Source organism: Crinia signifera, chromosome 7, assembly GCF_055691185.1.
Source record: "Crinia signifera chromosome 7, ASM5569118v1, whole genome shotgun sequence".
In the NCBI taxonomy this organism is placed as follows: domain Eukaryota; kingdom Metazoa; phylum Chordata; class Amphibia; order Anura; family Myobatrachidae; genus Crinia; species Crinia signifera.
This window is the reverse complement of record NC_139223.1, coordinates 149,567,617-149,594,887: the sequence shown is the minus strand read 5'-3', so window position 1 is coordinate 149,594,887 and position 27,271 is coordinate 149,567,617. Positions and strand designations below refer to the sequence as shown.

Below are 27,271 nucleotides of genomic sequence, written 5' to 3'. Positions count from 1 at the left end.
CCCAGGGACCCGATTTACATTTCATTCAATCAAAAAATCGGGTCCAAAATCGGGTCGGTCGCATCGCATGCGACCAAATCGCATGCGATGCGATCGACCCGATTTTTCCGACACGACCACCCCGATGTAAATCGGTGTAACCGTGCTAGGAAACAAGTACCAAATATGTTTTTCTAACTTTCTCAATGAGAAACTAGGGGTGCTGTGAAAAAAATTCTGAAGCTCCAGGGTGCCATGGTTCTATTAAGTTTGGGAACCACTGGATTATTGTGTTTTCTGTTAGTATGGGCTCAGCAAGTACCCTGTCCCATTAGATATAAAATAATAAAAATATATTCCAAGATCAGTTGAATATTATAATAATAATAATAATAATAATAATAATACCTTACCCAGATCTTATGTCCGTTGGTGGCACAATTTCCTTGGGGGATATAGTTGGAAGAGTTTCTATATTTATAGCAAATAGTTTCACTGTTGGGTTTTTAGCTCCAGCCTTGAAAAGGAAACATAATGAATCAAAACAATCATATAGTGTACTATAGATGTATTCTATTAATTTGGCATTGGCCTATTACTGGTTGCATAATGGAGGTAATATTGAAAATTTGGGAATATACTACACTGTGTGAAACCAAAATAAACAGCGGTACTTGTGGATTATCACGGCTCCCATCGCATGCCATCGCGTGCCATATATAGTGGCATGCGATGGGATGCGATTTTTGCAGTTTTTGACAAAATCGTATCGCATGCGATTTTTAACAGAAAAGCATCCAAATGTATTGAAATTATTATGAAACATGTTCAATGGCCCCCAAATGGCATTTTTGAGGCTGTACCACCCCCACTATCAACGCGAACCCGAAGCATGGCGAGCGCAGCGAGCGCAGCGAGCCAGCGAGGGGCGGCGGTACGCATCCTACGACCTTTTCATACCCCCACTATCCACGTCGGCGTGGAGTTGAGAATAGAAAGTGTGGTGAGCGCAGCAAGCCACCGAGCCCGAAGCGTGGCGAGCGCAGCGAGCCCCGCGCGGGGACGCGGACACCTGCGAAGCCCGCGAGGGGACGCGGATACCTCAACTCCACACCGACGTGGATAGTGGGGGTATGAAAAGGTCATAGGACGCGTACCGCCGCCCCTCGCGGGCTTGCTGCGCTCGCCACGCTTCGGGTTCGCGTTGATAGTGGGGGTGGTACAGCCTCAAAAATGCCATTTGGGGTCCATTGAACATGTTTCATACTAATTTCAATGCATTTGGATGCTTTTCTGTTAAAAATCGCATGCAATGCGATTTTTTCATGTGCGATGCACATCGTGGGAGCCGTGATACTCCACAAGTACCTAAACAGCAAAACAGGCTAAACAGATTACAATAGGTCATTTTTATACACCCAATAAAAGCTGGTTGGAAATGTCAGTATTACTTTATGAAGCTTTCTCAATCAACTACGATCTGCAATAAGTGCAGGCCTGCCAAGCATCTATGTCAAAATCCAGTGCATTGTCCATGTAATTGCTCTTAGCTTTGCAAGTTTGATGGTGCATCTGACATTGGCAATTATTCAGATCTGATCGCAGTAAAAATTTGTTCTCAAAATGAGCAAAACCATGTGCACTGCATGTACTGTATAGAGAGAGAGAGAGAGTTAGATTTGTGTGAGTTATTTTGTTTCTGTGCAGGGTAAATACTGGCTGCTTTATTTTTACACTGAAATTTAGATTTCAGTTTCAACACACCCCACCCAAATTTATCTCTCTATGCACATGTTACATAAGCCCCCCCCCCCCCCCCCCCGTGCACATGGTTTTGTCCATTTGAGATGGAATTTGCCTTTGAGAGTGAACCAGAATAAGGGCTGTGTAAGGTGAAACAACACTGACGTACAATACTAATACAATAGAACAAGCTGCTGTGTTTTATTTATATCTTCCAATGGTCTTTAATCCCGGGTCGCCGACCCTGCTTTTTACCTTGGTTGGCAACCCGGAATTTGCGTACATGTAAGCTTTGGGAAAACAATGAAATGCATAAATATCACCCTCTCTACACAATTATTGAGAAATAACAATGTATCCAGAGTATTGCTTGAACTTGGTATGAGTGGTTAATTTCTTCATACTTATAGAAGAACATATGGAAAAATGAAAACTGCAAGATAAACTGAGCCACCAGCCAAGACGCTTTCGTTGGTAAAAGGAAAGGAAAATGCCACTGCTGTCAGTGTCAATGTTTACATGTCCCAATGACGTTACAAACCTGCCTTCATACAGAATAACACAACATATGGTGCCTCAGCTACTGCAGGGCATTCTGGGTAATGACACGCATTGGCTATCTGCCTTTATGCTCACTGTATGGATCCCTTAAACATATGTCTGATGTGTTAGCATCACTGTTCAAGAGACACAGATGAGGCGTGCCAAAATTCTCTGGCAGACCAACCTGGCTGAGCATAATTAGTATAATGATGGTTTTCTGGCTACTGTACTGTGAATCTTCATATTTCCCTTGACAAATATATAGGTATATATAAGCCCAATGATATTATTATTCAAATCTACATAAAAATAAAAATAATATGGCAATTATTATTTTTAAAGCTGTGTTTTTGTAGCTTATGCAGCCATCTGCAGGGGGTTTGCCAAGAGGAGGAGTCAGGATGTAGGGTGCGCACGCACTCTAGTGAAATTAAACCCGGGGGGTGCATTGTATTTTGGATAAAATACACCCCACCACTTATCGAATGCAGAGAGTCATTTATACTGTAGTACTGGTTAAAATCACTTAGGACAGCTCTTTCGAAAAGAGATATGTTTTGCAATTATAGGATTTCACTAGCCTCTGTGAGAGTGTGCTGGTAAAAGGGGGTGGGGCATTGCTTGGAGGGGTGTAGTCTCATGGGAAGGGGTGTTACCTCATCCGTTTTTGTCACTCAGGAAACACACAGTGTAGGCTGCGGTGTAGTATTACAGTGCGCCACCTGTCACTAGAAGCTACCATTTTGGTCTCACCCCTCAGCAGTTGACACTCGGGTGTGCACCGTAACTCCCTTGTGACACCACTCTACTGGACACATGTCCAAGAGCAGGGGACTCCAGGCCTGCATTCCCATGATGCCACCCCTGAATACCCTAATCCCTCCCCAACCTGTGTTAATTCATCGGCAAGTGCGATACTCGCCAAAGGCTTTTGCACAGGGGGTCTGCACATGCGCAAATCCGTATGTGTGCAGACCCCCCACCATCAAACAAGTACAGATTCGGCCCCTTCTGATCGGGCTTGAATTAGGCCCTAAGTGACTCAGTCTACTCTTTGCATTAGTGGGCATAGAGGTGTACGGCCTCCCTGATGGTAACATACCTTAGGATATGGAATGTGAATGGTCTGTGGATACTGTTGTGATTCTTCTCCATAAAATGTATATTCTATAATGGGTACTTCTGTGTCATTAAATTCAACATAGGTCAAGAATTTTTCATTTGGCGACAACCATAAGGCATGATTAGAAGAAAACATTTCCTCTGAAAACATAAGGAAAGAATCCCATTACATAATGTCCAGCAAAGTATATCGCTATATTATTGTAATAAATGTTACATAGTTACCTACTCAAAATTCAAATTTCAACTGTGATATTAATATGTAGAGTAAAATAAATTAGAATTTAAGTGGGATTGATAGATCTTGTCCACAGGTACTACAGTATTGTATTGGTATGTCGGCAGTGACTAGACATGGAAAAGCAAGCGAGATCCCGACATGGTTAAAATGCCCCTAAAACAGCATGTTATAATGTACAATGGAATACGCTGCGCTGTATAAGAAACTGTTAATAAATCTATCAACAAATAAACAAATACATAAATAATGTCCATATTGCAAAAATGCTGTAAGTGGCATTTTAACTGATCAGAATCCTGGCAATGGCTGTCATCCTAGTGACTGTGAAAATACTCCACCTTCAAGGAGGGATCAACAAATCTATGGACTTAGGGTAGAAAATGCCTCTTATGAAGCTCAAACCAAAGTAATTGGAAAATAAACTATCTCTTATAAATGTTTTTAGAGAGAGATAGTGGGATGTATCAGGCACAGATTCGTCCAGGCAGCTTCCCTTTGGGATCCAAGACAATGCTTGGACTTCCTGTTCCATGACCCAGGAGTTCCTCTGCACATGCTCAGAGAAGTCGGCAGCCGTGGGGCATGCTGGGATCCTTCATACAGCAGCACTGTGGCGAGAAGCCCATAGGCTTCTATGGGGTAAAGCCAGCTGTAGCTAGCATTATACCCCCCCCCCTCTCATCGGCGCCCCTGCGGAGGGGGCGATAGTACATTTAAAAATGTGGTAAAAACCCTGAGAACAGGGGTTTTATCTCATTTCTACTTTAGTACATCCTGATAAGAGAGAATGAGAGAGTGGTGCATGTTTTTATAGTAGATGGTCTGCTGCTGATGTTATCATTGAAAATAGTATGATTTAGAGCAGTCCCTGGTAGGGTTTGCGGTGGCCTGGGTAGTCCTCTATCAGTACAGTCTAGCCAGAGTTTGTCATACTACATTAGTACCTTAAACAGATTCTTGGTATAAGTCAAACAATTTAATTAAACATAAAATAGCAGTGTGGGGAATTATTAATGTAAAAAAAATTAAATTCAAATCAGTCTTTCTGGTTCATTCAAAGTCATTATATTCTGGTTGAGATTACAGTTGCACTTATTAGAGCTGATTGTGAGTTGCTGGCAAAGTGGCTGAAGTTGTGGGCAGCCGTGGATGCCTGGTTTACAGTCGTATGCTATCATGGGAATTCATAAGGTTGATAAGATGCATCTGCTAGTGGAAACCTGATATCATAACAACAGCCACAACTATCATCATTAATATTGGCACATGCTCTAGCCCCATGCGTGATGTTAGAGCTACGAAGTCACGCACCTGTCCGTCCTTTCAGCAGCTCCTTCTGCCCCTTTAACCACAGCTGAACACTTAAGGCAATTCAGCTGCAATTTGGGCTCTTTTCCTCAATTGCGGTGATCAATGGCAGGAAAAGAGTCCAAATTGCAGGTGAATGACAACAGGTCCTGTTACCCAAGAAGGTCCCGGGCGGCTCAAAATCACTGCAATCAATACTCAACAATATGGACACTGAAAAACCAAGCTGCTGGTGGCATGGGCAGTGCGGTGTTATGAAATAAGAAAGTGTGTATCCGCCCCTTTTTGTCCAATTGGCTAGTGCTATTCAGTATCCAGGTGTCACATGCTGTAAGTACTGGGGTAATATTAATGTAAATTGTGCCCATTTATAAAATAACTATTATTTAAATAAGTCCTTATATTATAAATAAAATAATGTTATATGGGATGGAGGTGGACTGCACACCCTAACCATGCTAAGACTTGTAGTACCATACAGAAAAGTGAGAAATGCAGGTGCACACTCTAAACACTAAGAACATTACTAAAGGTTCTATAAATAAAAAGAGGTGATATTGCAGTCCAAAATATTCCAAGAGGAATACCGTGTGGCATCATGATGACATCACATGGACCTGCCCACACTCCCAAAGTCCCTTTGGTGTTCTTTAATAAGATAAAAAATATGTTTGGATACACCAAACGGATTCACCCACTGTACAGTACAGATGGAGCCGACCTCATGCTTGCAAGGTCCCGCCAGCCTTCGGTAGGGGGCACGCGCACACGAGACACTCGCGTGCCCTGTTCCGACAGAGCTCCCCTCCGCCATCCACCGCCTCCCCGGCCCTACCACTGCTCCGAAACACCCCCCCCCCTAACCCTGCCTGTCTCCCTGAAATTGAGACGGGCAGGGTCACACCGCCCTGCCACCGAGTGACTGGGATGCACGTGGGTGTGAGTCGCACGCGTGTCCAAGTCTGATGGAGCCCTTCTCTGCCAGCCCTTGCCAGCGGGGACGTTCTGGCGAGTGCCGGCAATGAAAGAGAGGGGCTCCATCTTTATGTTGGCAGTCAGTTTAAATATGACACAGACATTTAGCTAAATTTCAAAAGAACTACAGTAGGGCCTGTTTCGATTTGTACCCAATGCCGATGTTCATACAACTGAGCATTTATCAGTACGCTCTGTCTGAGCCATGATACTCTATCGATGCTACCTATAATCAGCTGCAAAATTATAGTGTGGATTTTTTGAGGCAGGAGGACCCCAAACCAGTATCTTGCCTAGGGCCACATGATGTCTAAATCCGGGTCTGTAAACATGCTTCCACCGCCTGATTTTTTAGTTTAGGATCCTCTTTTCTTCTATTTATCCATATGCTATATGCACACTGTCAAAGTCTGAAGTAGAAATACATATTTGTTATACATTTACCTTCATACACCCAATCCGGTATTCCATTATAGATTTTATTTTCTTCTCCATTTGAGGTAATTCTAATACTTGCCGCAACTGGGGAATTTTTCATATAAATGTTATTTTCCCAAACATATACCTAGAATAGTAAAACAAATATATACTTACATTGCAAGACTAGAAGGAAGAAGCGGTGCCCAAATTCTAAATGTACTACTGTGATAGTAGTAAAACAGGTACTTGTTTAGTTTCACGTTGGCCGATATATCGGATGTCATATTGGCCGATATATCAGCCGATCCGATTAGATTTTTTACCTGTTCATAACCCCACTATCCACTACGCATGGAGTTGATTTTATATAGTGTGTCGAGCGCAGTAATCCGCGTCTGCTCGCCACGCGTCGGGCTTGGTGGCTTGCTGCGCTCGCCACACTATATAAATTCAACTCCATGCATAGTGGATAGTGGGGTTATGAACAGGTAAAAAATCGCATCGGATCGGCCGATATCGCATCCGATATGTCAGCCGCCGTTAAACTAAACAAGTACCGTAAACCACTTCACATAGTAATACATATTTCTAGTCATAAAAAATACATCTTTTTAAATATATATGTTAATGAATGTTCAGTACTTGGATATCCTAGAGTGCACATCCTGTTACCTCACCCTATTTTCTTGTGGAGCCTCAATATATAGAGGTGACAATACCCTTGTTGAAACTGTAAGAAAGGGTTCTTGAACAAACCTTATGTCTGATAAACAAATGTTTTGATGTTTGGTGACATATATACGGTCTTACAGCCCCTATTTTGGATACACAGTTTTTTGTTCTCTATCAATTAGAGATTCTTCAAGAAGTGCAATTGTGCCTTTCTCCATCAAACTGCCCCTGATGAAGTCACTTAGTTGACGAAACGCGTTGGCCCTGCTACCACATTGGATTGCCACACACTCTATGAGAAATCTCTTTGTATATTGACTATATTATTATGTTTGTGTTCTAGCTAATGTATGGCTGTTTTTTAATTAAATATTTGTATTTTAAAATTGTGTAATTCATTTAGCGCACTCTGATTTTTTTCTGGATCTCTACTTGCCACTTGTTCCCAGCTAACAGCGGACTTTCAGAGGTGCTGCTGTTTGTCCACTAGTGCGCGGTTTCAGGCACTTTGCTCTTTGTGATATATATATATATAATATATAACATAATTTGTCAGAATAGGTGTGAACATTGCCAAGCATACATTTTCATTCTTCATAATGATTTGTAATGTTTACCTTATATAGGAAATGTTGGGCGAAAAGTAATAGGGGGACAGAATCAAGTGAGAGATTTGGTAACAAATCTCCAGTTTTTTTAAAGCGGCAATCATTTACACTGCAAAAACGAACTGGTTTTGCAGTGTAAATGATTGCCACTTAAAAAAAGCTGGAGATTTCTTACCAAATCTCCCACTTTCTGATTCTCTCATCCTGTTACATTTCACCCATTATCTAATTTTACACAACATCTTCCATTTGAATTTATATAACAAATGTGAGCGATTCATTTTTAGTGGATATTTTGAACATCTCTCACAGGGCTGTTGGCACTCAAAGGGTTAAGTCTATTTGGGGGTGCTAGATATTGAGTAGTGTTTTAAAAAAATTTAAATATCTTTTTTTATGAATATTTATTTTATCATTCAAAATTTGAAGCCTTAATATTATCATAGTAGTCCATTCAGAATCCTACAACACTTTTCTATTTATTGTTTTGTTTTTTCTTATTTTCCATGCTGATACAGGATTTTTTTTTCTTTTAATGTAATTATATTTCTTTTTATTAAATATTAGTTACTTGAACATCTATGTATATTTTACACTGCAAGACTTCCAAAGAAGTAGGTTGAGTACATTTACTTTGCACTGCTGCAGCTGAGAATTCTTATGGTGATGGGTTGTAGGATACATACTGTAAAGGTGCATACACATTGAACAATTTTATTGACCAACATTTTAGACCAATTTCGTTCATTTCGGAAATTCTGAATGAAATTGGTCAAATTATCTTTCAGTGCGTTTGCGACGAATGATGATGTGAATACCCTTGTTTATCCAGGTTGTTTGTCAACTGTGCATGCAGCTCAATTGGATATCTTTCAAAAAGAGTGTATAAACTGTAGCTAGATCTTTCGTCTTTTGTCTGTCGTCAATATCTTTTCTCAACATCTCCCGTCCAGGACACTAGGTTCCAGGAAAATGTCTTTCAACGAAATTGGTCAAAAAAATTGTACAGTGTGTATGCACCTTAAGGCAGACAAGAAATATTGACTTTCAAATAGTTGTGATTCGACATTAGATACAAGAGGTCATATGGGAGACAAGGTAAGGAGATGGGATGACCAGTGACAAAGAAGACAGACATGAGACAAAATGAGGGGATGTAGGTCAGTTTTGGACGAGAGCTCAGGGTGTTCAGCTTCTTGGAATTAAAAATACAGGAAGAACAGTTCCTTAGTGCATTTGTGTGTGGGCTTGCCACATTATCCCAGCCACACCAGCCTATCAGTGCCACAATGGCAAGATTCTACACAAAATACACCAAATCCCTGGATTGCCCACTGCACTGAGCATGTGTTGGGATGCAATACTTGGCACTACCCTTCAAACACTTACCAGTTTATGACTAACAGGAGACCACGTGATGTACTGGATACTATCTGGTAAATTTGCAGTTACCAGAGTTCTAGGAAAACAAGCAAAAAAAAGTAAGCTACAGTATATGCCAGAATCACAGAACAGAGGTAATTGATAAAAGGTGTGGCTTGAGACCCAAATGTAATGTGTCATGGCACTAATTAGGGGGGTATTCAATCTCCCACCGCTATTCCCGACAGGGGAAATAGTGGTGGGGCCCTATTCAATGCTGTCTTTCCCAACAGCATTGAAAAGGGATCTCAACAGAATGGACCCGACTTCAGAAGTAGCCTGGCCTGTTCTGCCGAGAATGCCTTTGGATTGTCGAGCTTCCGGCCGCAGCTTGATGATCCACGGCCGTATCTCGCGGCCACGCCCCCTTTTTGGTGTTCGGCAGGGTTACTCATGTACTTCACCGATTACTTGTTGAGCATTCCGAGAACAGGACAGGGTCACGGCTGTCGGGCCAGCCCTACAGTCGTGACCCGGGAGATGGCAGACTGCTTAATAGTGATAGAAGTGCTCATTTGTAAATGCTGTACTTGTTTATGTTCATACAGAAAGATTTACAAAGTTCTATTGCAGTTAAATATTGTATCTAGGCTATCCTATATGAGCAGCAACCATGATAATAATATAACACATCTTTTAATGAGGACAGGTTGAGAAGTTGCGCAATCAGCTTTTAGATATCATTGATCTAAATGATTCTATAAAAGCAAAAACCTTGGTGGGCAACTTCTTACCCATCCTTCTTAAAAGGTTTAATACATCTCTCCCAGGATTATAATCAACAAATGAAAAGTACCTTATACCCCTTTCACATCACACAAATAACCCGGGTCCAACCCGGTTTGTTGCCAGGTTGATGTGCGGTGTGAAAGGAGCTTCTGAAAATACCTGGGTGCAACAACCCGGCATTCCAACTCGGGTTAAAAGAAGCGTTATTCCCAGGTCGGACCTGGGTTGCTGTGCAGTGTGAACGGGAAACCTGGGTCCTGTTTACACTACAGGGAGGAGGCAGCATCAGCTCCAAGTGCTGCCTTCTCCTCCGCCCCAGATGATGCACTGCCGCTCCGCCCCACTCCGATGACATCAGCAACCCGGCATATTGATGGTCGCTGTGGGCAACCTTGCAACGCAAATGCTGGCTCGCTCCTGGGATGGACCGGTGTCCAAATCCCGAGTGCGACCCAACATTTGCCTTGTGAAAGGGGTATTACAGTGTTAGAGTTTGTTTTAGCTCATATACTCAATAATGAAACTTACTGCGTATCAACATTAAGGATTCGGTAAGAGGCTTTGTAGGAGTGTCTCCAAACCTGTGAAACAAGTAGCGCTTTGAAAACACAATATACAAATGTCCACTTAATTACAATATACACAACATTTTTTTATGCTTAGTCAAGAAATAAACATAAATTGTTACAGTCTACAGAAGGTAAGTCGATTAATTCAGTGGTTTAGTGCACTCTCTATAAAACAATTGTGGCGAAATGCGTTAGAGCCCCGAGCCTAATACAACTGTATTTACCAACAATGAGATAAGCTGGATATACATCTAAATATTATCTGTCCAATCTGTCTTGTGGGAACAAACATCTGGTAATGTATGGGGGCAAAGGACAATCACCCATTTGCTCCCAAATGTTGGAAAACAGACAAAAACTATTGTTCATGTACATTTGTTAAATCAATCAGTAAATAATTGCTGCTTTAAAAAAAAAAGTCTGTTGATCGTCCGGCATCCCGAACCTCCAGTAAACTCAGACCCTTACATATGTCCCTGTGTGTTACTCTATGTTACTATGGCCCTTATTCTGATCGGTGCGTCCGGATCCGAATATGCGGCCAGCACCGTGCGTCCTAAACCCCGCCTTCCATACGGATCGCCAACTCCGTCCGTACGCGGTAAGAAGCTGTCCGAACGGACCGCACGTGTATTTATCATGGATACACCTCCTCCATCTCAGGGAACCTCCCCCATCATTCGATGGTCGCAGACCATCGAATGCAGGACCGAGTGACCAGGCAGCTCCCGCAACCTCAGACCACACGGGCATTTCTCCGTGCAAAAGCAGGGATCTGGGCGGGCAGCTGACATCCGGCAATGTCATATGTCCGCCCCCTACACGTGCGTCACGGCCGCATTACCATACATACGCCCAGCGTTTGCATGGGAACGCCCATGAAACGCGGGGCGTATGCATATGGTAATGAGCCCAAATAGCCCTTCACGCCCCTCTACACCCCCTGTTCGTAGTGTACACATTTCATGCGGAATGTGGCCATGCGTCCCGCTCGCACATGCGCAGAGACGCCTCTGCACATGCGCAGACACAAAACATCGGCGGCACGAACGCACGCGGATATTACCGCACCAACCAGAATAAGGGCCTATGTGTGGTCGGCTTATGATCACATAAGAATCTTTGATCCACTTTATGATGTGTGATCTTGAACATAAATAATACTAGTGGAAGGATCTATAATGTTTACCTAGAAAAATAATGTTCTGGTGAAAGGATTGTGGGGCAATTAAAATATTCTGATGGTATAAAAAATCTAGTTACCTTCTCATAATTGTACTGCAGTAAAGCATATCCTCTGTCTGCAGACAGCTCATAGAAAAATGCATTGCTGTTACTCTGAGAAGACAAAACAAAGAATGATCAGAAACTAGTCAAGCGGGAGATTTACCAGTTAAACTGGCCATACACTACTTTGTTCTCTCGCGGCAGTGTATGGCCAGCCGATACCCCGCCAGCCACCTGGGTCGGTGAATAGCTGCACATACAATCACAAGCCACCCACAATAAATTGATGTTTCCCCTGTGTGCAGTCTGTGCGACTTAATCGGCGGCTGCGATAGAATCAGATTGGAGCCAGAGCTGATGGCACACGCCTTCCCCTAAAAAGCCTGGGCACGCCTGAAATGGCAGGTTACCAACCCCCCCCCCCCCCCCCCCCTCCACACACACACAAATGCTGGTTTCCTGTCAATCAACTTGCATACGCTCAGCGATAAAACAATTAGCAGGATTTTATCGCAGGATAGGATACTACAATCTGTATGCATGCGCAGTCTATCGATAATCGCTAAGATGCTAGGGCTAAACAATAAAAAATAAATGGAATGTTACATACGATTGTGGTATTTGAAATAATTGTTTTAGTTTCTTCAGTTTCAACATTATATATTATCACATTATTTTCTCTTGTCTGGCGGAGGTACTCATTGTCTAAGAAAGGTAAAACAAGATAAATGAATCACAAACTGGTCATTGATTTACTGAAACAATAATTGCATTTTACTATTATTCAGAGGTAAACTATAGCTAATATGCAATTTGTTCCTATCTTATCCAGTGTAAGCATTGTTAAAGCAGATTGATAAAATCTTAGGCTTACAGTAGTTAAAAAGCTTTTGTTTGGAAACAATGCTACAAGGAACATATCCTCGTAAATAATTGTGCTTCCAAACTCTTTGACATATATTGCCAATCTGAAAACTAATTCAGAATTGGAGTTCTGAAGTGACTATTTCCCACTTTCCCACACGCTGGTTGGCAGTAGTCACATGACGGAATGTGATCTGTTAAAATGACACATAGTCCCTTATTCTAGTTGAATCGGACGGATGCGTATTTCGAACAGGAAACAAGTGTTCTTAGCCCCGCCTACCGTACGGATCGCTCACACCGTCCGAATGCGGTAAGACGCCGACCAAACAGACCGCGAGTGCATGTTTCATGTGAACACCTCCTCCATCTGTGGGAACCTCCCCCATCCTCCTATGGTCGCCGACCATTGAATGATGGACTGAGTGGTCAGGCAGCACGAGTGCTGAAGACCACTTGGACATTTTTCCATATGAAAGTAGGGATATGGGAGGGCAGCTGACATTCGGCTATGTCAGATGTCCGCCCCCACACGTGCGTCACGGCCGCATTACCATACGGACGCCCAGCATTTTCATGGGAATGCCCATGAAATGTGGGGCGTACGCATATGGTAATGAGCCCAAACAGCCCTTCACGCCCCTCTCCACCCCCTGCTCGGATGGTTCCGTACGATCATTTTCTGCAGGGACCTCGCGCCATGTTCATACTTGTGAGGCGTTCGCACATGCGCAGATACGCCTCCGCACATGCGAAAACACCAACCATCGGCCGTCCGACTCAATCAGAATAAGGGCCATAGTTTAAACTTCAGAATGAATGTATTCTGGCAGTAGTGGGAGATTTAATAAAAGTACCAACCAATCAGCTCCTGTCTTTTTCAAACACAGCCTGTTAAACAACTGGAGCTGATTGGTTGCTACTTTCCCTCTCCACTTTATCTCTCTCCAATCTCTGCCATGGTTCCCAATTAAATGACATCTAGGCCATTAAAAAAAAAACAAAAAAAAAACAAGGAGTTAATACCACCGCAACTGAAAATTAAAGGGTTAAATGATCAAAATATATAAAATGATAGATCATTTATATAGTAAATCTAAAAACTAGAAAACCAATATGCAAATGAAGGCCCGACCCTCCACCATCCCATGCTTTTTCATGTGGCCATTATGTCCATCAACTGTTGAGAGTTCTGCTGCCAACTCAAATTAATAACATTTTCTAGAAAGAGTTAAGTCTTTCCTGTTGTGCCAGCGACACCTAATGCCGTGTTCACACCTACAGTGTGAACAACACGGATTTTACCTGCCATTTCAATGCCGGGGACTGCAGCACCGGACCATGTTCTCACTGCTAAGGCAAATTCCCGATTGAAGCAGTTCTACCCGGTAATTTGCCTCTTAACACAGGTTTTTTTTGCAGTGGGAACGGGCCAATCCGTGTCTGCATACCCGGGTGTCCATTCCGGGTAAAAATCAGGGTTGGAGACCTGGGAATTTTTGGTTGAACCATTTACACTGAAAATAAAAACCGTGTTAAAAGGCAAATTACTAGGTCGACATGCGGGGTATTAGAGACTCCATTTAGGACCGACAAAAATAGTCTATGTAGGGGAATTACAAAAATATCAGCTTGTTGGTCTGCGACCATTGAATGATTTTGCCCCCACACGCAAGGATGTGAATGGATGTATATGCTAAACATCCATTTGCCTGTGTGTGGAGATATTCAGCGTGCGATGGGGGAGGGGGTGGGCGTTCATGCAGGTGGCGTTCAAATGAAACGCAAAGCTGAGAATTTCACAGCTTTGCGTGCCAACCAGAGTAAGGTCCATAGTGTAGTTTTTATCCTTTAGACTTATGGGACAACACATGGAACTGCTTATCGACACATGGTCAGCAGTCATAAATATATGCTGAAGAGCATACTTGACTTTCTGTAAACCAAAGTTGTAAAAAGAACATGTCATCATGCTGTTACATAAACTACAATCAGGAAACAGTAATGTGTTGTAGGATCCGTAAGCACGTTGCTCGGCTTTCAATCCTTAATGGCCATCGCTGTATGACATTCCTATAGGCCCCTCTATGCTGTGTACACATGGTGCCATTTTATATAGTCAAAATAGTAAGGACGGTTAGCCAAAAATCTCACTTTGTAAGGGGGCTTTCGATACCAATGCAATACCGATGCACGACCCCGCAACATTGGTATCGCAAGTAGAAAGAGTTCACCAGCAGCCGCCAATCGATCTGTGTGTTCACACCTACACACTAGTGCGATTCGGCCCGATTTCACCTGATGGATCAGGCAGAGAAGTCAGATTTAACATCCGCTCGATGTGCAGTCCCGCGCGCACTGGGTCGGAGGTTGGACGTGCTGCTCATAAGATAAATCATATGTGCTGCTGTCAGCAACACAACGCAGGGCTTTTTAGCCCCCACAATGTATTGCATCAGACTTCCCTTGAACTTCCCTGAACTTATTGCATGTAAAAAATGACAAGTTGTATGGAAGTCATTCCAGGGAGCTTCCGGGGGAGTTCAAGGGAAATCGGGTCTGACTTGCCCTTAAGGCAACTCGGACTAATGTATGGGGGGCCTTAAGAGCAGGGCATAAAGTGGTCAAGCAGAGGTGGGGGGAACTCATTTCTCTATGCCACCTAAATACACCCCCCCATTATGCAGAGACAGGGCCAGTGGTAGGGTTTTTGTCATATTAGAATGCTTTTCTGTGAGAATTACTGTTCACGGCCAATGTGGGGTTTAAAATGTTCCCCTTTACTTTAACCCCTGCTTAACCCCTTCACGACATTTGACGTATATATACGTCATGGCCGGGAAGTACTTCCCGACCGTTGACGTATATATACGTCATGGCTTAAAACTGTCACTGCGTCTAGAGACGCAGTGACAGAGGGACGATGTCTGCTGTCCCTGACAGCAGACATGTCCGTGCATGCCCAGGGGGGGCGGCGATGCCGCCCCCCCGTCGGCGATCGCTGTGATTGGCTGTTCATTGTGAACAGCCATTCACAGCGTTTTCTGTGTCACCGGCGAATAACGTTCGCCGGTGACACGGGATCGGAGGTGATTGGTGCTGTAAAGTACAGCACCAATCACCGCGGGGTGTAAGGGTGACACTGGTGTCACCCCACCTCACCCCTCCCGCCCCCAAAGGCCGTGATTGGTTCGTCGGACCGACGGACCAATCACAGCCATGGAGGGGGGTTTAAACTAGAGATGTGCACCGGACACTTTTTCGCGTTTTGGGTTTTGGGTTTTGGGTTCCGATTACCTTCAGGTTTTGGGTTCTAATGGGTTTTGCCAAAACACCCCCTAAAGGTTTTGGGTTTTGGGTTTTGGGTTTTGGGTTCTGATTTTTTTGAAAAAAGCATACAAATGGTTAACATTGCATAATTTAGGTGTTTTTTTGCTCCTATGCTATTATTAACCCCATCAGCTTTCTTCTCCACTCATTTACAGTCTATTCTGAAGACCTCACACCTCACAATATTGTTTTTAGGCCAAAATGTTGCACCGAGGTAGCTGGATGACTATGATAAGCAAGACAAATGGGCGGCACAAACACGTGGCCCATCTAGGAGTGGCACTGCAGTGGCAGATAGAAAAACTAGGCCCCAAAGAGCACATTATTCAAAAGAAAAAAAGAGGTGCAAGATGGAATTGTCCTACGGCACTCCCACCCAAACTAGGCCCCAAAGAGCACATTATTCAAAAGACAAAAAAGAGGTGCAAGATGGAAGTGTCCAAGGGCACTCCCACCCAAACTAGGCCCCAAAGAGCACATTATTCAAAAGACAAAAAAGAGGTGCAAGATGGAAGTGTCCAAGGGCACTCCCACCCAAACTAGGCCCCAAAGAGCACATTATTCAAAAGACAAAAAAGAGGTGCAAGATGGAATTGTCCTACGGCACTCCCACCCAAACTAGGCCCCAAAGAGCACATTATTCAAAAGATAAAAAAGAGGTGCAAGATGGAAGTGTCCAAGGGCACTCCCACCCAAACTAGGCCCCAAAGAGCACATTATTCAAAAGACAAAAAAGAGGTGCAAGATGGAATTGTCCTACGGCACTCCCACCCAAACTAGGCCCCAAAGAGCACATTATTCAAAAGACAAAAAAGAGGTGCAAGATGGAATTGTCCTACGGCACTCCCACCCAAACTAGGCCCCAAAGAGCACATTATTCAAAAGACAAAAAAGAGGTGCAAGATGGAAGTGTCCAAGGGCACTCCCACCCAAACTATGCCCCAAAGAGCACATTATTCAAAAGACAAAAAAGAGGTGCAAGATGGAATTGTCCTACGGCACTCCCACCCAAACTAGGCCCCAAAGAGCACATTATTCAAAAGACAAAAAAGAGGTGCAAGATGGAATTGTCCTTGGGCCCTCCCACCCACCCTTATGTTGTATAAACAGGACACGCACACTTTAACAAACCAATCATTTCAGCCACAGGGTCTGCCACACGACTGTGGCTGAAATGATTGGTTCGTTTGGGCCCCCACATCACAAGCTGCCATTTAATATGTCCCTGCACAAACTGGCTCTACAGAGGCAAAAGGTCGTCCTCATCCTCATCCAGCGATTCCTCACCACCATCAGTATCTTGTTCTTCCTCACCCTCACAGAGTATTAATTCGTCCCCGCTGGAATCCACCACCACAGGTTCCTGTGTACTTTGTGGACGCTGGTCTTTCTCGTAGAATTGATAATTCATTTTTATGAACATCATCTTCTCCACATTTTTTGGAAGCAACCTCCTACGCTTATTGCTGACAAGGTTCCCAGCTGCACTAAAAACTCTTTCGGAGTACACACTGGAGGAAGGGCAACTGAGGTAATATAGAGCCAGTTTGTACAGGGGCTTCCAAATTTCCTTTTTTTTCTGCCAGTACTGGTAAGGACTCTCTGACATGCCTACTTGGGTGCTGTCACCCATATAATCCTCCACCATTCTGTCAATGGTGATAGCATCATAGGCAGTGGAAGTAGACATGTCAGAAATTGTTGGAAGGTCCTTCAGCCCAGACCAAATGTCCAAACTTGGTCCTTTATCACCACCAGCGGGGGGTTTAGGAAATCGCAGTTGTTTCCTTGCAGAACCAGTTGCTGGAGAAAATGAAGGAGAAGGTGCTGCTGAGTCACTTTCCACTTCAGAAGATGACAGTTTTCTAACCAGCAGTTCTTTGCACTTCTGCAGGCTTGTGTCCGCCGGAAAGAGTGACACCACGTAGGCTTTAAACCGAGGATCGAGCACGGTGGCCAAAATGTACTCCTCTGATTTCAAAATTTGTACCACCCTCGAATCCTGGCAAAGCGTATGAAGGACTTCATCCACAAGTCCCACATGCTTAGAGGACTCGCTCCGTCTCAGCTCCTCCTTCACTTTCTCCAACTGTTTCTGCAAAAGCCTGATGAGGGGAATGACCTGACTCAAGCTGGCAGTGTCTGAACTGACTTCACGTGTGGCAAGTTCGAAGGGTTGGAGAATCTTGCACAACACTGAAATCATTCTCCACTGTGCTTGAGTCAGGTGCATACCCCCTCCTTTGCCTATGTCATAGGTGGATGTATAGGCTTGAATGGCCCTTTGCTGCTCCTCCATCCTCTGAAGCATATAGAGGGTTGAGTTCCACCGCGTTACGACCTCTTGCTTCAGCTGATGGAGGGGCAGGTTCCACAGTGTTTGCTGCCGCTCCAGTCTTTGGCATGCAGCCGCCGAATGACGAAAGTGGCCACAAATTTTTCGGGCCACCGAAAGAGTCCCCTGCACAGCTCTGTTGTCTCTTAGAAAACTCTGGACCACCAAATTTATCGTGTGAGCAAAACAGGGCACATGCTGGAATTTGCCCTGCTTTAATGCCCGCACGATATTGCAGGCATTGTCTGACACCACAAATCCCCAGGAGAGTCTAAGAGGGGTAAGCCATTGCCCAATGATTACCCTCAGTTTCTGTAAGAGGTTATCGGCGGTGTGCCTCTTACGGAAAGCGGTTACACACAACGTAGCCTGCCTAGGAAGGAGCTGGCATTTCCCAGGTCCTACTACTGGTGCTGGTGCTGCTGCTGTTGTTGCTGCTGGACAAGGTGATTCATCTACCCAGTGGGCTGTCACAGTCATGTAATCCCTAGTCTGCCCTTTTCCACTTGTCCACATGTCCGTTGTTAAGTGGACAGTGGGTATGACCGCATTTTTCAGGGCACTGAGAACACTTTTATGCACTTTACTGTACAGCTTCGGTATCGCCTGTCTAGCGAAGTGGAATCTTGACGGTATTTTGTAACGGGGACACACTAAGTCCATCAATCGTCTAAATCCTACTCCAGCAGTTATGGACACCGGAAGCACATCTAATACAATCAGATCTGCTAAGGCCTCAGTTACCCGCTTTGCCATTGGATGACTGCTGTCATACTTCATCTTCATGGCAAAGGACTGTTGGACAGTCAATTGCTTAGTGAAATAAGTGTTCCGACTTCCCCTCCGGGATGATGAATGACTCCCAGCAGCAACAGCAGCAGCGGCAGCAGTAGGAGGCGTAGCAATGCAGGATCCTCCAGAAGAATCCCGGATAGGAGAGGAGTCAGTCAGGCAAGTAACATGGCCTATAGGACTACTCCCAATCCTCATTGAGGAAGAAATTGACGAGGAGGGACTTTGCGGTGTAGTTGGGCACGTGGACACAACAGGACAAAGGGATTTAGTTGTCCCTGGACTGTGTACATTCTTAGCCACAGTTTCTGAACTAAACAGCAACTTATGAACGCTCTTCAAGTGACGTAGAAGGGAGGATGTCCCTAGGTGGGAAACGTCCTTACCCCTGCTTATTTGAGCTTTGCATAAGCTACATATGGCAAAACAATTGTTGGACGGTTTGGGATAAAAATAATTCCAGACCGAAGAGGTGGATTTATTGGTCTTCTGTCCAGGCATGGTGATGCCCTTTGGGATCTCACGGACAACAACTGTCTTGCCCGGTGCCTCATTTAAGCAAACCGCATCAGCATCGTCCTCCTCGTCAATTTCTCCCTCAGCACCAGCTTCATCAATATCCTCCTCCTGGTGTACAACACTGACACCTTCATTATCGACATCTGCAACTGCACTGTCTGTGATCCTTCCAGCACATGCAGAGGGTGTGCTGCGAATGCTGAAAGGAGCATCCTCTTCCCGTACAGTGATGGGAAGGTCAGGCATCGCAACCACCAACACCCTTGGACTCTCCACTGGGATTTGTGATACCATGTCTTCTTTGGAAGGCAGAGTTGTTTGCTGGATTTTTGTTGGTGACACCTTAAATCTCTTAAATTTTAAAGTGGGAGAAGGAGGAGGAGGAGGAGGAGGAGGAGGACTTTGATCATCTTGTGAAGCTGAGCCACTAGTCATGAACATAGGCCATGGCCGTAGCCGTTCCTTGCCACTCCGCGTTGTAAATGGCACACTGGCAACTTTAAGTTTCTCCTCCAATGATTTGCTTTTTCTTTTTAAGGGCCTTTTACTCAACTTTGGCTTTTTGGATTTTACATGCCCTCTACTTTGACACTGGGCATCGGCCTTGGCAGACGACGTCGATGGCATTTCATCGCCTATGTCATGATGACTAGTGGCATCAGCTTCAGAAGCACGACGAAGTGGCTCCTCATCTTTTCCTTTTTTTTTATCCTCCATATTTTGGATATCTAACGGTAGGCAGCGGTGTCAGCAAACTGGATACCGAGATATCAGCTGGTTGTTGTCACTATCCAGTGACAACAGCAGCAAGATACAAAAGTGGATATATATCAGTAACACAACAAGTGGCGTCAGCAAACCAGAGTTATTTACTGCGATATATGTAACGGCAGCGGTGGCAGCAAACTGGATACCCAGATATCAGCTGGTTGTTGTCACTAGCCAGTGACAACAGCAGCAAGATACAATATTTATTTTGTGGATAGTTACACTGGTAGGTAACACAACAGGTGGCGTCAGCAAACCGGAGTTATTTACTGCGATATATGTAACGGCAGCGGTGGCAGCAAACTGGATACCCAGATATCAGCTGGTTGTCACTAGCCAGTGACAACAGCAGCAAGATACAATATTTATTTTGTGGATAGTTACACTGGTAGGTAACACAACAAGTGGCGTCAGCAAACCGGAGTTATTTACTGCGATATATGTAACGGCAGCAGTGGCAGCAAACTGGATACCCAGATATCAGCTGGTTGTTGTCACTAGCCAGTGACAACAGCAGCAAGATACAATATTTATTTTGTGGATAGTTACACTGGTAGGTAACACAACAAGTGGCGTCAGCAAACCGGAGTTATTTACTGCGATATATGTAACGGCAGCAGTGGCAGCAAACTGGATACCCAGATATCAGCTGGTTGTCACTAGCCAGTGACAACAGCAGCAAGATACAATATTTATTTTGTGGATAGTTACACTGGTAGGTAACACAACAAGTGGCGTCAGCAAACCGGAGTTATTTACTGCGATATATGTAACGGCAGCGGTGGCAGCAAACTGGATACCCAGATATCAGCTGGTTGTCACTAGCCAGTGACAACAGCAGCAAGATACAATATTTATTTTGTGGATAGTTACACTGGTAGGTAACACAACAAGTGGCGTCAGCAAACCGGAGTTATTTACTGCGATATATGTAACGGCAGCAGTGGCAGCAAACTGGATACCCAGATATCAGCTGGTTGTTGTCACTAGCCAGTGACAACAGCAGCAAGATACAATATTTATTTTGTGGATAGTTACACTGGTAGGTAACACAACAAGTGGCGTCAGCAAACCGGAGTTATTTACTGCGATATATGTAACGGCAGCAGTGGCAGCAAACTGGATACCCAGATATCAGCTGGTTGTCACTAGCCAGTGACAACAGCAGCAAGATACAATATTTATTTTGTGGATAGTTACACTGGTAGGTAACACAACAAGTGGCGTCAGCAAACCGGAGTTATTTACTGCGATATATGTAACGGCAGCAGTGGCAGCAAACTGGATACCCAGATATCAGCTGGTTGTCACTAGCCAGTGACAACAGCAGCAAGATACAATATTTATTTTGTGGATAGTTACACTGGTAGGTAACACAACAAGTGGCGTCAGCAAACCGGAGTTATTTACTGCGATATATGTAACGGCAGCAGTGGCAGCAAACTGGATACCCAGATATCAGCTGGTTGTTGTCACTAGCCAGTGACAACAGCAGCAAGATACAATATTTATTTTGTGGATAGTTACACTGGTAGGTAACACAACAAGTGGCGTCAGCAAACCGGAGTTATTTACTGCGATATATGTAACGGCAGCAGTGGCAGCAAACTGGATACCCAGATATCAGCTGGTTGTTGTCACTAGCCAGTGACAACAGCAGCAAGATACAATATTTATTTTGTGGATAGTTACACTGGTAGGTAACACAACAGGTGGCGTCAGCAAACCGGAGTTATTTACTGCGATATATGTAACGGCAGCGGTGGCAGCAAACTGGATACCCAGATATCAGCTGGTTGTCACTAGCCAGTGACAACAGCAGCAAGATACAATATTTATTTTGTGGATAGTTACACTGGTAGGTAACACAACAAGTGGCGTCAGCAAACCGGAGTTATTTACTGCGATATATGTAACGGCAGCAGTGGCAGCAAACTGGATACCCAGATATCAGCTGGTTGTTGTCACTAGCCAGTGACAACAGCAGCAAGATACAATATTTATTTTGTGGATAGTTACACTGGTAGGTAACACAACAAGTGGCGTCAGCAAACCGGAGTTATTTACTGCGATATATGTAACGGCAGCAGTGGCAGCAAACTGGATACCCAGATATCAGCTGGTTGTTGTCACTAGCCAGTGACAACAGCAGCAAGATACAATATTTATTTTGTGGATAGTTACACTGGTAGGTAACACAACAAGTGGCGTCAGCAAACCGGAGTTATTTACTGCGATATATGTAACGGCAGCAGTGGCAGCAAACTGGATACCCAGATATCAGCTGGTTGTTGTCACTAGCCAGTGACAACAGCAGCAAGATACAATATTTATTTTGTGGATAGTTACACTGGTAGGTAACACAACAGGTGGCGTCAGCAAACCGGAGTTATTTACTGCGATATATGTAACGGCAGTGGTGGCAGCAAACTGGATACCCAGATATCAGCTGGTTGTCACTAGCCAGTGACAACAGCAGCAAGATACAATATTTATTTTGTGGATAGTTACACTGGTAGGTAACACAACAAGTGGCGTCAGCAAACCGGAGTTATTTACTGCGATATATGTAACGGCAGCAGTGGCAGCAAACTGGATACCCAGATATCAGCTGGTTGTTGTCACTAGCCAGTGACAACAGCAGCAAGATACAATATTTATTTTGTGGATAGTTACACTGGTAGGTAACACAACAAGTGGCGTCAGCAAACCGGAGTTATTTACTGCGATATATGTAACGGCAGCAGTGGCAGCAAACTGGATACCCAGATATCAGCTGGTTGTCACTAGCCAGTGACAACAGCAGCAAGATACAATATTTATTTTGTGGATAGTTACACTGGTAGGTAACACAACAAGTGGCGTCAGCAAACCGGAGTTATTTACTGCGATATATGTAACGGCAGCGGTGGCAGCAAACTGGATACCCAGATATCAGCTGGTTGTCACTAGCCAGTGACAACAGCAGCAAGATACAATATTTATTTTGTGGATAGTTACACTGGTAGGTAACACAACAAGTGGCGTCAGCAAACCGGAGTTATTTACTGCGATATATGTAACGGCAGCGGTGGCAGCAAACTGGATACCCAGATATCAGCTGGTTGTCACTAGCCAGTGACAACAGCAGCAAGATACAATATTTATTTTGTGGATACACTGGTAGGTAACACAACAAGTGGCGTCAGCAAACCGGAGTTATTTACTGCGATATATGTAACGGCAGCGGTGGCAGCAAACTGGATACCCAGATATCAGCTGGTTGTTGTCACTAGCCAGTGACAACAGCAGCAAGATACAAAAGTGGATACACTGGTAGGTAACACAACAAGTGGCGTCAGCAAACCACAGTTAAAAATTTAATTACTGAGTCTGCGATATCTAACGGCAGCCAGTGGTGTCAGCAACAACAACAACTTAATTTTTTTTTTTTATATTTTTATATATTTTTAATTTTTTTTTTATTTTTTTTTATATACTCTGAGAGGTAGGTACAAGGTAGTGGCACTGGCAACAACAGAGGTGACTGCCTGGTAGGTGTTTACAACCATATAACAGGTAGCCAGGCAGCACAAAAACCCTCTCTGGCAGCACAATAAAAATTATTAAACCCCCCTCTGTCTGTAGTATTCTGTAGCAGGCTAGCAGCAGCAGTGACACAATTAGAGATGAGCAGGCTATAGCAATATAGAAAGAAAACCCCCTCTGCGGCAGTACAATAAACCCCCCTCTGTCTGTAGTATTCTGTAGCAGCAGCAGTGACACAAATTACAGATGAGCAGGCTACAGCAATATAGAAAAAAAAATCACTCTCCAGCAGCACAATAAAAATGATTAAACCCCCTCTGTACTTGCAGCTCTTTAGCAGCAAGCAGCACAGTGACACACACAACGCTCCAGCAAACCCCCCTCACGGAGCAATAAATAAAACCCCCCTCTCTGGCAGCACTGCTGCCTGCTCTGCGTCGCCCCACAGAATGAAGATGGCGGCGGCGGGTCCCGGCTTTTATGTAATCCGGATCTCGCGAGAATCCGACATCACCAATGTGACGTCGGGCCTCGATTTCGGCTCCGGGCCTGCGCGGGAGTCCGCGGACGTCCTGGATCCGGATTCGGATTCAGGACGTCCGTGCGGATCCGGATCTCGGAGATCCGGACCCGCTCATCACTAGTTTAAACTAACGGTGACTGCACTGCAGACGCCATTCCGGTCTGGAATAGCGTGCAGTGCGGTCACCGTGCCCAGCTGCCGCCTATACTGACCAGAACCCATCCAAAATACTTACCTGATCATTGATATTGCTTATGCTTGTGACATCTTGTGACATCCTGTGACATCTTGTGCTGCTGCGATTTATTAGATAGAGAGAGAGTTAGAGAGAGAGAGATAGAGAGAGATAGAGAGAGATAGAGAGGCCTAGTGCTATATTTTGTGCTGCTGCAGTGTGATAGAGCTATAGATAGAGAGATAGAGAGAGATAGAGAGAGATAGAGAGAGAGAGATAGAGAGAGAGATAGTGACAGATTGTGCTATATATTTTTTATATAACTGAAAGAGATAGAGAGAGATAGAGAGAGATAGAGAGGCCTAGTGCTATATTTTGTGCTGCTGCAGTGTGATAGAGCTATAGATAGAGAGATAGAGAGAGATAGAGAGAGATAGTGACAGATTGTGCTATATATTTTTTATATAACTGAAAGAGATAGAGAGAGATAGAGAGGCCTAGTGCTATATTTTGTGCTGCTGCAGTGTGATAGAGCTATAGATAGATAGAGAGAGATAGAGAGAGAGAGATAGAGAGAGATAGAGAGATAGTGACAGATTGTGCTATATATTTTTTATATAACTGACTGCTGCCCCCCCTTTTGTGCTGATCAGTATAAATTAACTGATCAGCAACTTTTTGGGGGCGCAGGTTTTTTTTTATATATAGATATACCTGTCAGTGCTGCTGCTGCAGTGTCATAGAGTGATAGATAGTGAGAGATAGAGAGATAGAGAGAGATAGTGACAGAGAGTGATAGAGAGTGCTAAATTTTGTGTCTGCTGCCCCCGCCTTTTGTGCTGATCACTATATCTGAGGTGATCAGCAACTTTTTGGGGGTACAGAGGTTTTTTTTTTTATATATACCTGTCAGTTGCTGCCAGTTGCACTGTCAGTTGCACCAAAGGTTGTGCACCTGCTGCCCCTCACTGGTAATCAGTGTCGCATCACTGATCACCTTTTTTTATTTTTTGTGAGTGCTGTGGGGTCTTTTTTACATTTTTTTTTTTACACACACTGTGATTTTGTGTGTGTCCTGTGGCCACTGTGCGCTGATCAGTGACGTACATCACTGATCAGCTTTTTCGGCACAGGGTTGATCTATTTTTTTTTTTTTTTGGATCAAATTCCTGTTGCCTTTGAGCGCTGTTCAGTGACGGACGTTACTGACCAACATCTGTGCTCAATTTTTGGCGCAGGACCTTTTTTTTTTTTAACCCCTTCCATTTTTTTTTTTTTAACCCCTTCCATTTTTTTTTTTAACCCCTTCCATTTTTTTTTTAACCCCTTCCATTTTTTTTTTTTAACCCCTTCCATTTTTTTTTTTTTGAACCCTTCAATTTTTTTTTTTTTGTATTTTTTTTTTTCTGCACTACATACACACTACACACTACATACCCCCCGGGTTGAAATAAAGTTTGTACCCCCCCCTACACTATACACGTGTTGAAACATTTCACTACCAGTAACACAAAAATATAAATGGCATCCCAAATGTCATCCCAAATGTCGTCCCAGTCATCCAGGAGAATGTATTCGGTGGAGGAGGCATATGCCATGCTTGCCTCTGACTCTGACACAGCCAGTGAGGCAAGCGGGGAATTTGAAGGATTTGTCTTAAGCTCCTCTTCCTCCTCTGATGATGAGGGACCCCCTCAAAGACGCCCCCGTAGAGCAGCTGAGACCCCCCCCCCAATAATTGATCTCGTATGGACCCCACCACCAGACAATTTTGAGCCCCAGGTTCCTGAGTTTTTGGCCATCCCAGGAATCCAATTTGATTCAACAGGTCTCAGAGAAATTGACTTTTTCAAATTATTTTTCTCTGATGATTTTATAAATTTAATGGTGGACCAAACTAATTTATATGCCCAGCAGTTTATTGCTCAAAACCCCACGTCATCATTTGCTAGGTGGACCCCTGTAGATGCAGTAGAGATGATGACGTTTTGGGGTCTGGTGTTACATATGGGCATAGTAAAAAAGCCACAAATTAGGCAATATTGGAGTACAGATGTTCTGTACAGCACCCCATTTCACCGTATGGCCATGCCCCGGGCTCGTTTTGAGGCAATCCATAAATTTATACATTACACCGATAATGCACAGTGCCCACCCAGAGATGATCCCACCTTTGACAGGCTATTCAAAGTCAGGCTGGTCATTGATCATTTCAGTGCCAAATTTGCAGAGCTATACATCCCTGATAAATGTATTAGTATCGACGAGTCCCTTATACATTTTAAAGGAAGGGTTAAATTCCGCCAGTACCTTCCCAGTAAGAGGGCAAGGTATGGCATAAAAATGTATAAGCTGTGTGAAAGCACCACAGGGTACACCCACAAGTTTAGGGTATATGAAGGGAAGGATTCAAGAATTGAACCACCAGAATGCCCCCCCTCCCTCGTAGGTGTTAGTGGAAAAATTGTCTGGGATTTAATGCACCCCTTCCTGGATAAGGGTTATCACCTCTATGTGGATAACTTTTACACCAGCATCCCCCTGTTTAAGGCCCTTGGTTCAAGAGGTACAGCAGCTTGCGGTACTGTGCGCAAGAACCAAAGAGGCCTCCCCAAAACGCACATTGCCCAAGTAATGAGAAGGGGTGAAAGCAGGGGAATATGCACCGAAAATATGTTGTTGGTCAAATATAAGGACAAGAGGGATGTCCTTATACTGACAACAATTCATGGAGACAGTACCACCTCCATCCCTGTACGAGGTACCCACACCTCAAAACCAAATTGTATCCTAGATTACAATAAGTACATGGGCGGAGTGGATCTTTCAGATCAGGTACTGAAGCCGTACAGTGCCCTGCGGAAAACAAATATCTGGTA

General features: G+C 44.1%; 1 protein-coding gene across 1 annotated transcript in view; it reads right to left on the bottom strand.

Annotated features, from left to right (window-relative positions):
• The window catches only part of LOC146020665 (dipeptidyl peptidase 4-like), a 122,319-nt gene that overhangs the window by 30,700 nt on the left and 64,348 nt on the right, over positions 1–27,271 (bottom strand). Inside the window, exons 5-11 of the mRNA XM_083153944.1 lie at positions 12,169–12,263; positions 11,595–11,669; positions 10,291–10,343; positions 9,001–9,070; positions 6,356–6,476; positions 3,368–3,528; positions 393–496 (exon numbers count right to left, since the gene is read on the bottom strand). Of these exons, the coding sequence (XP_083010070.1) occupies positions 393–496; positions 3,368–3,528; positions 6,356–6,476; positions 9,001–9,070; positions 10,291–10,343; positions 11,595–11,669; positions 12,169–12,263 (679 nt within the window). The remainder of the gene's footprint in view (positions 1–392; positions 497–3,367; positions 3,529–6,355; positions 6,477–9,000; positions 9,071–10,290; positions 10,344–11,594; positions 11,670–12,168; positions 12,264–27,271) is intronic.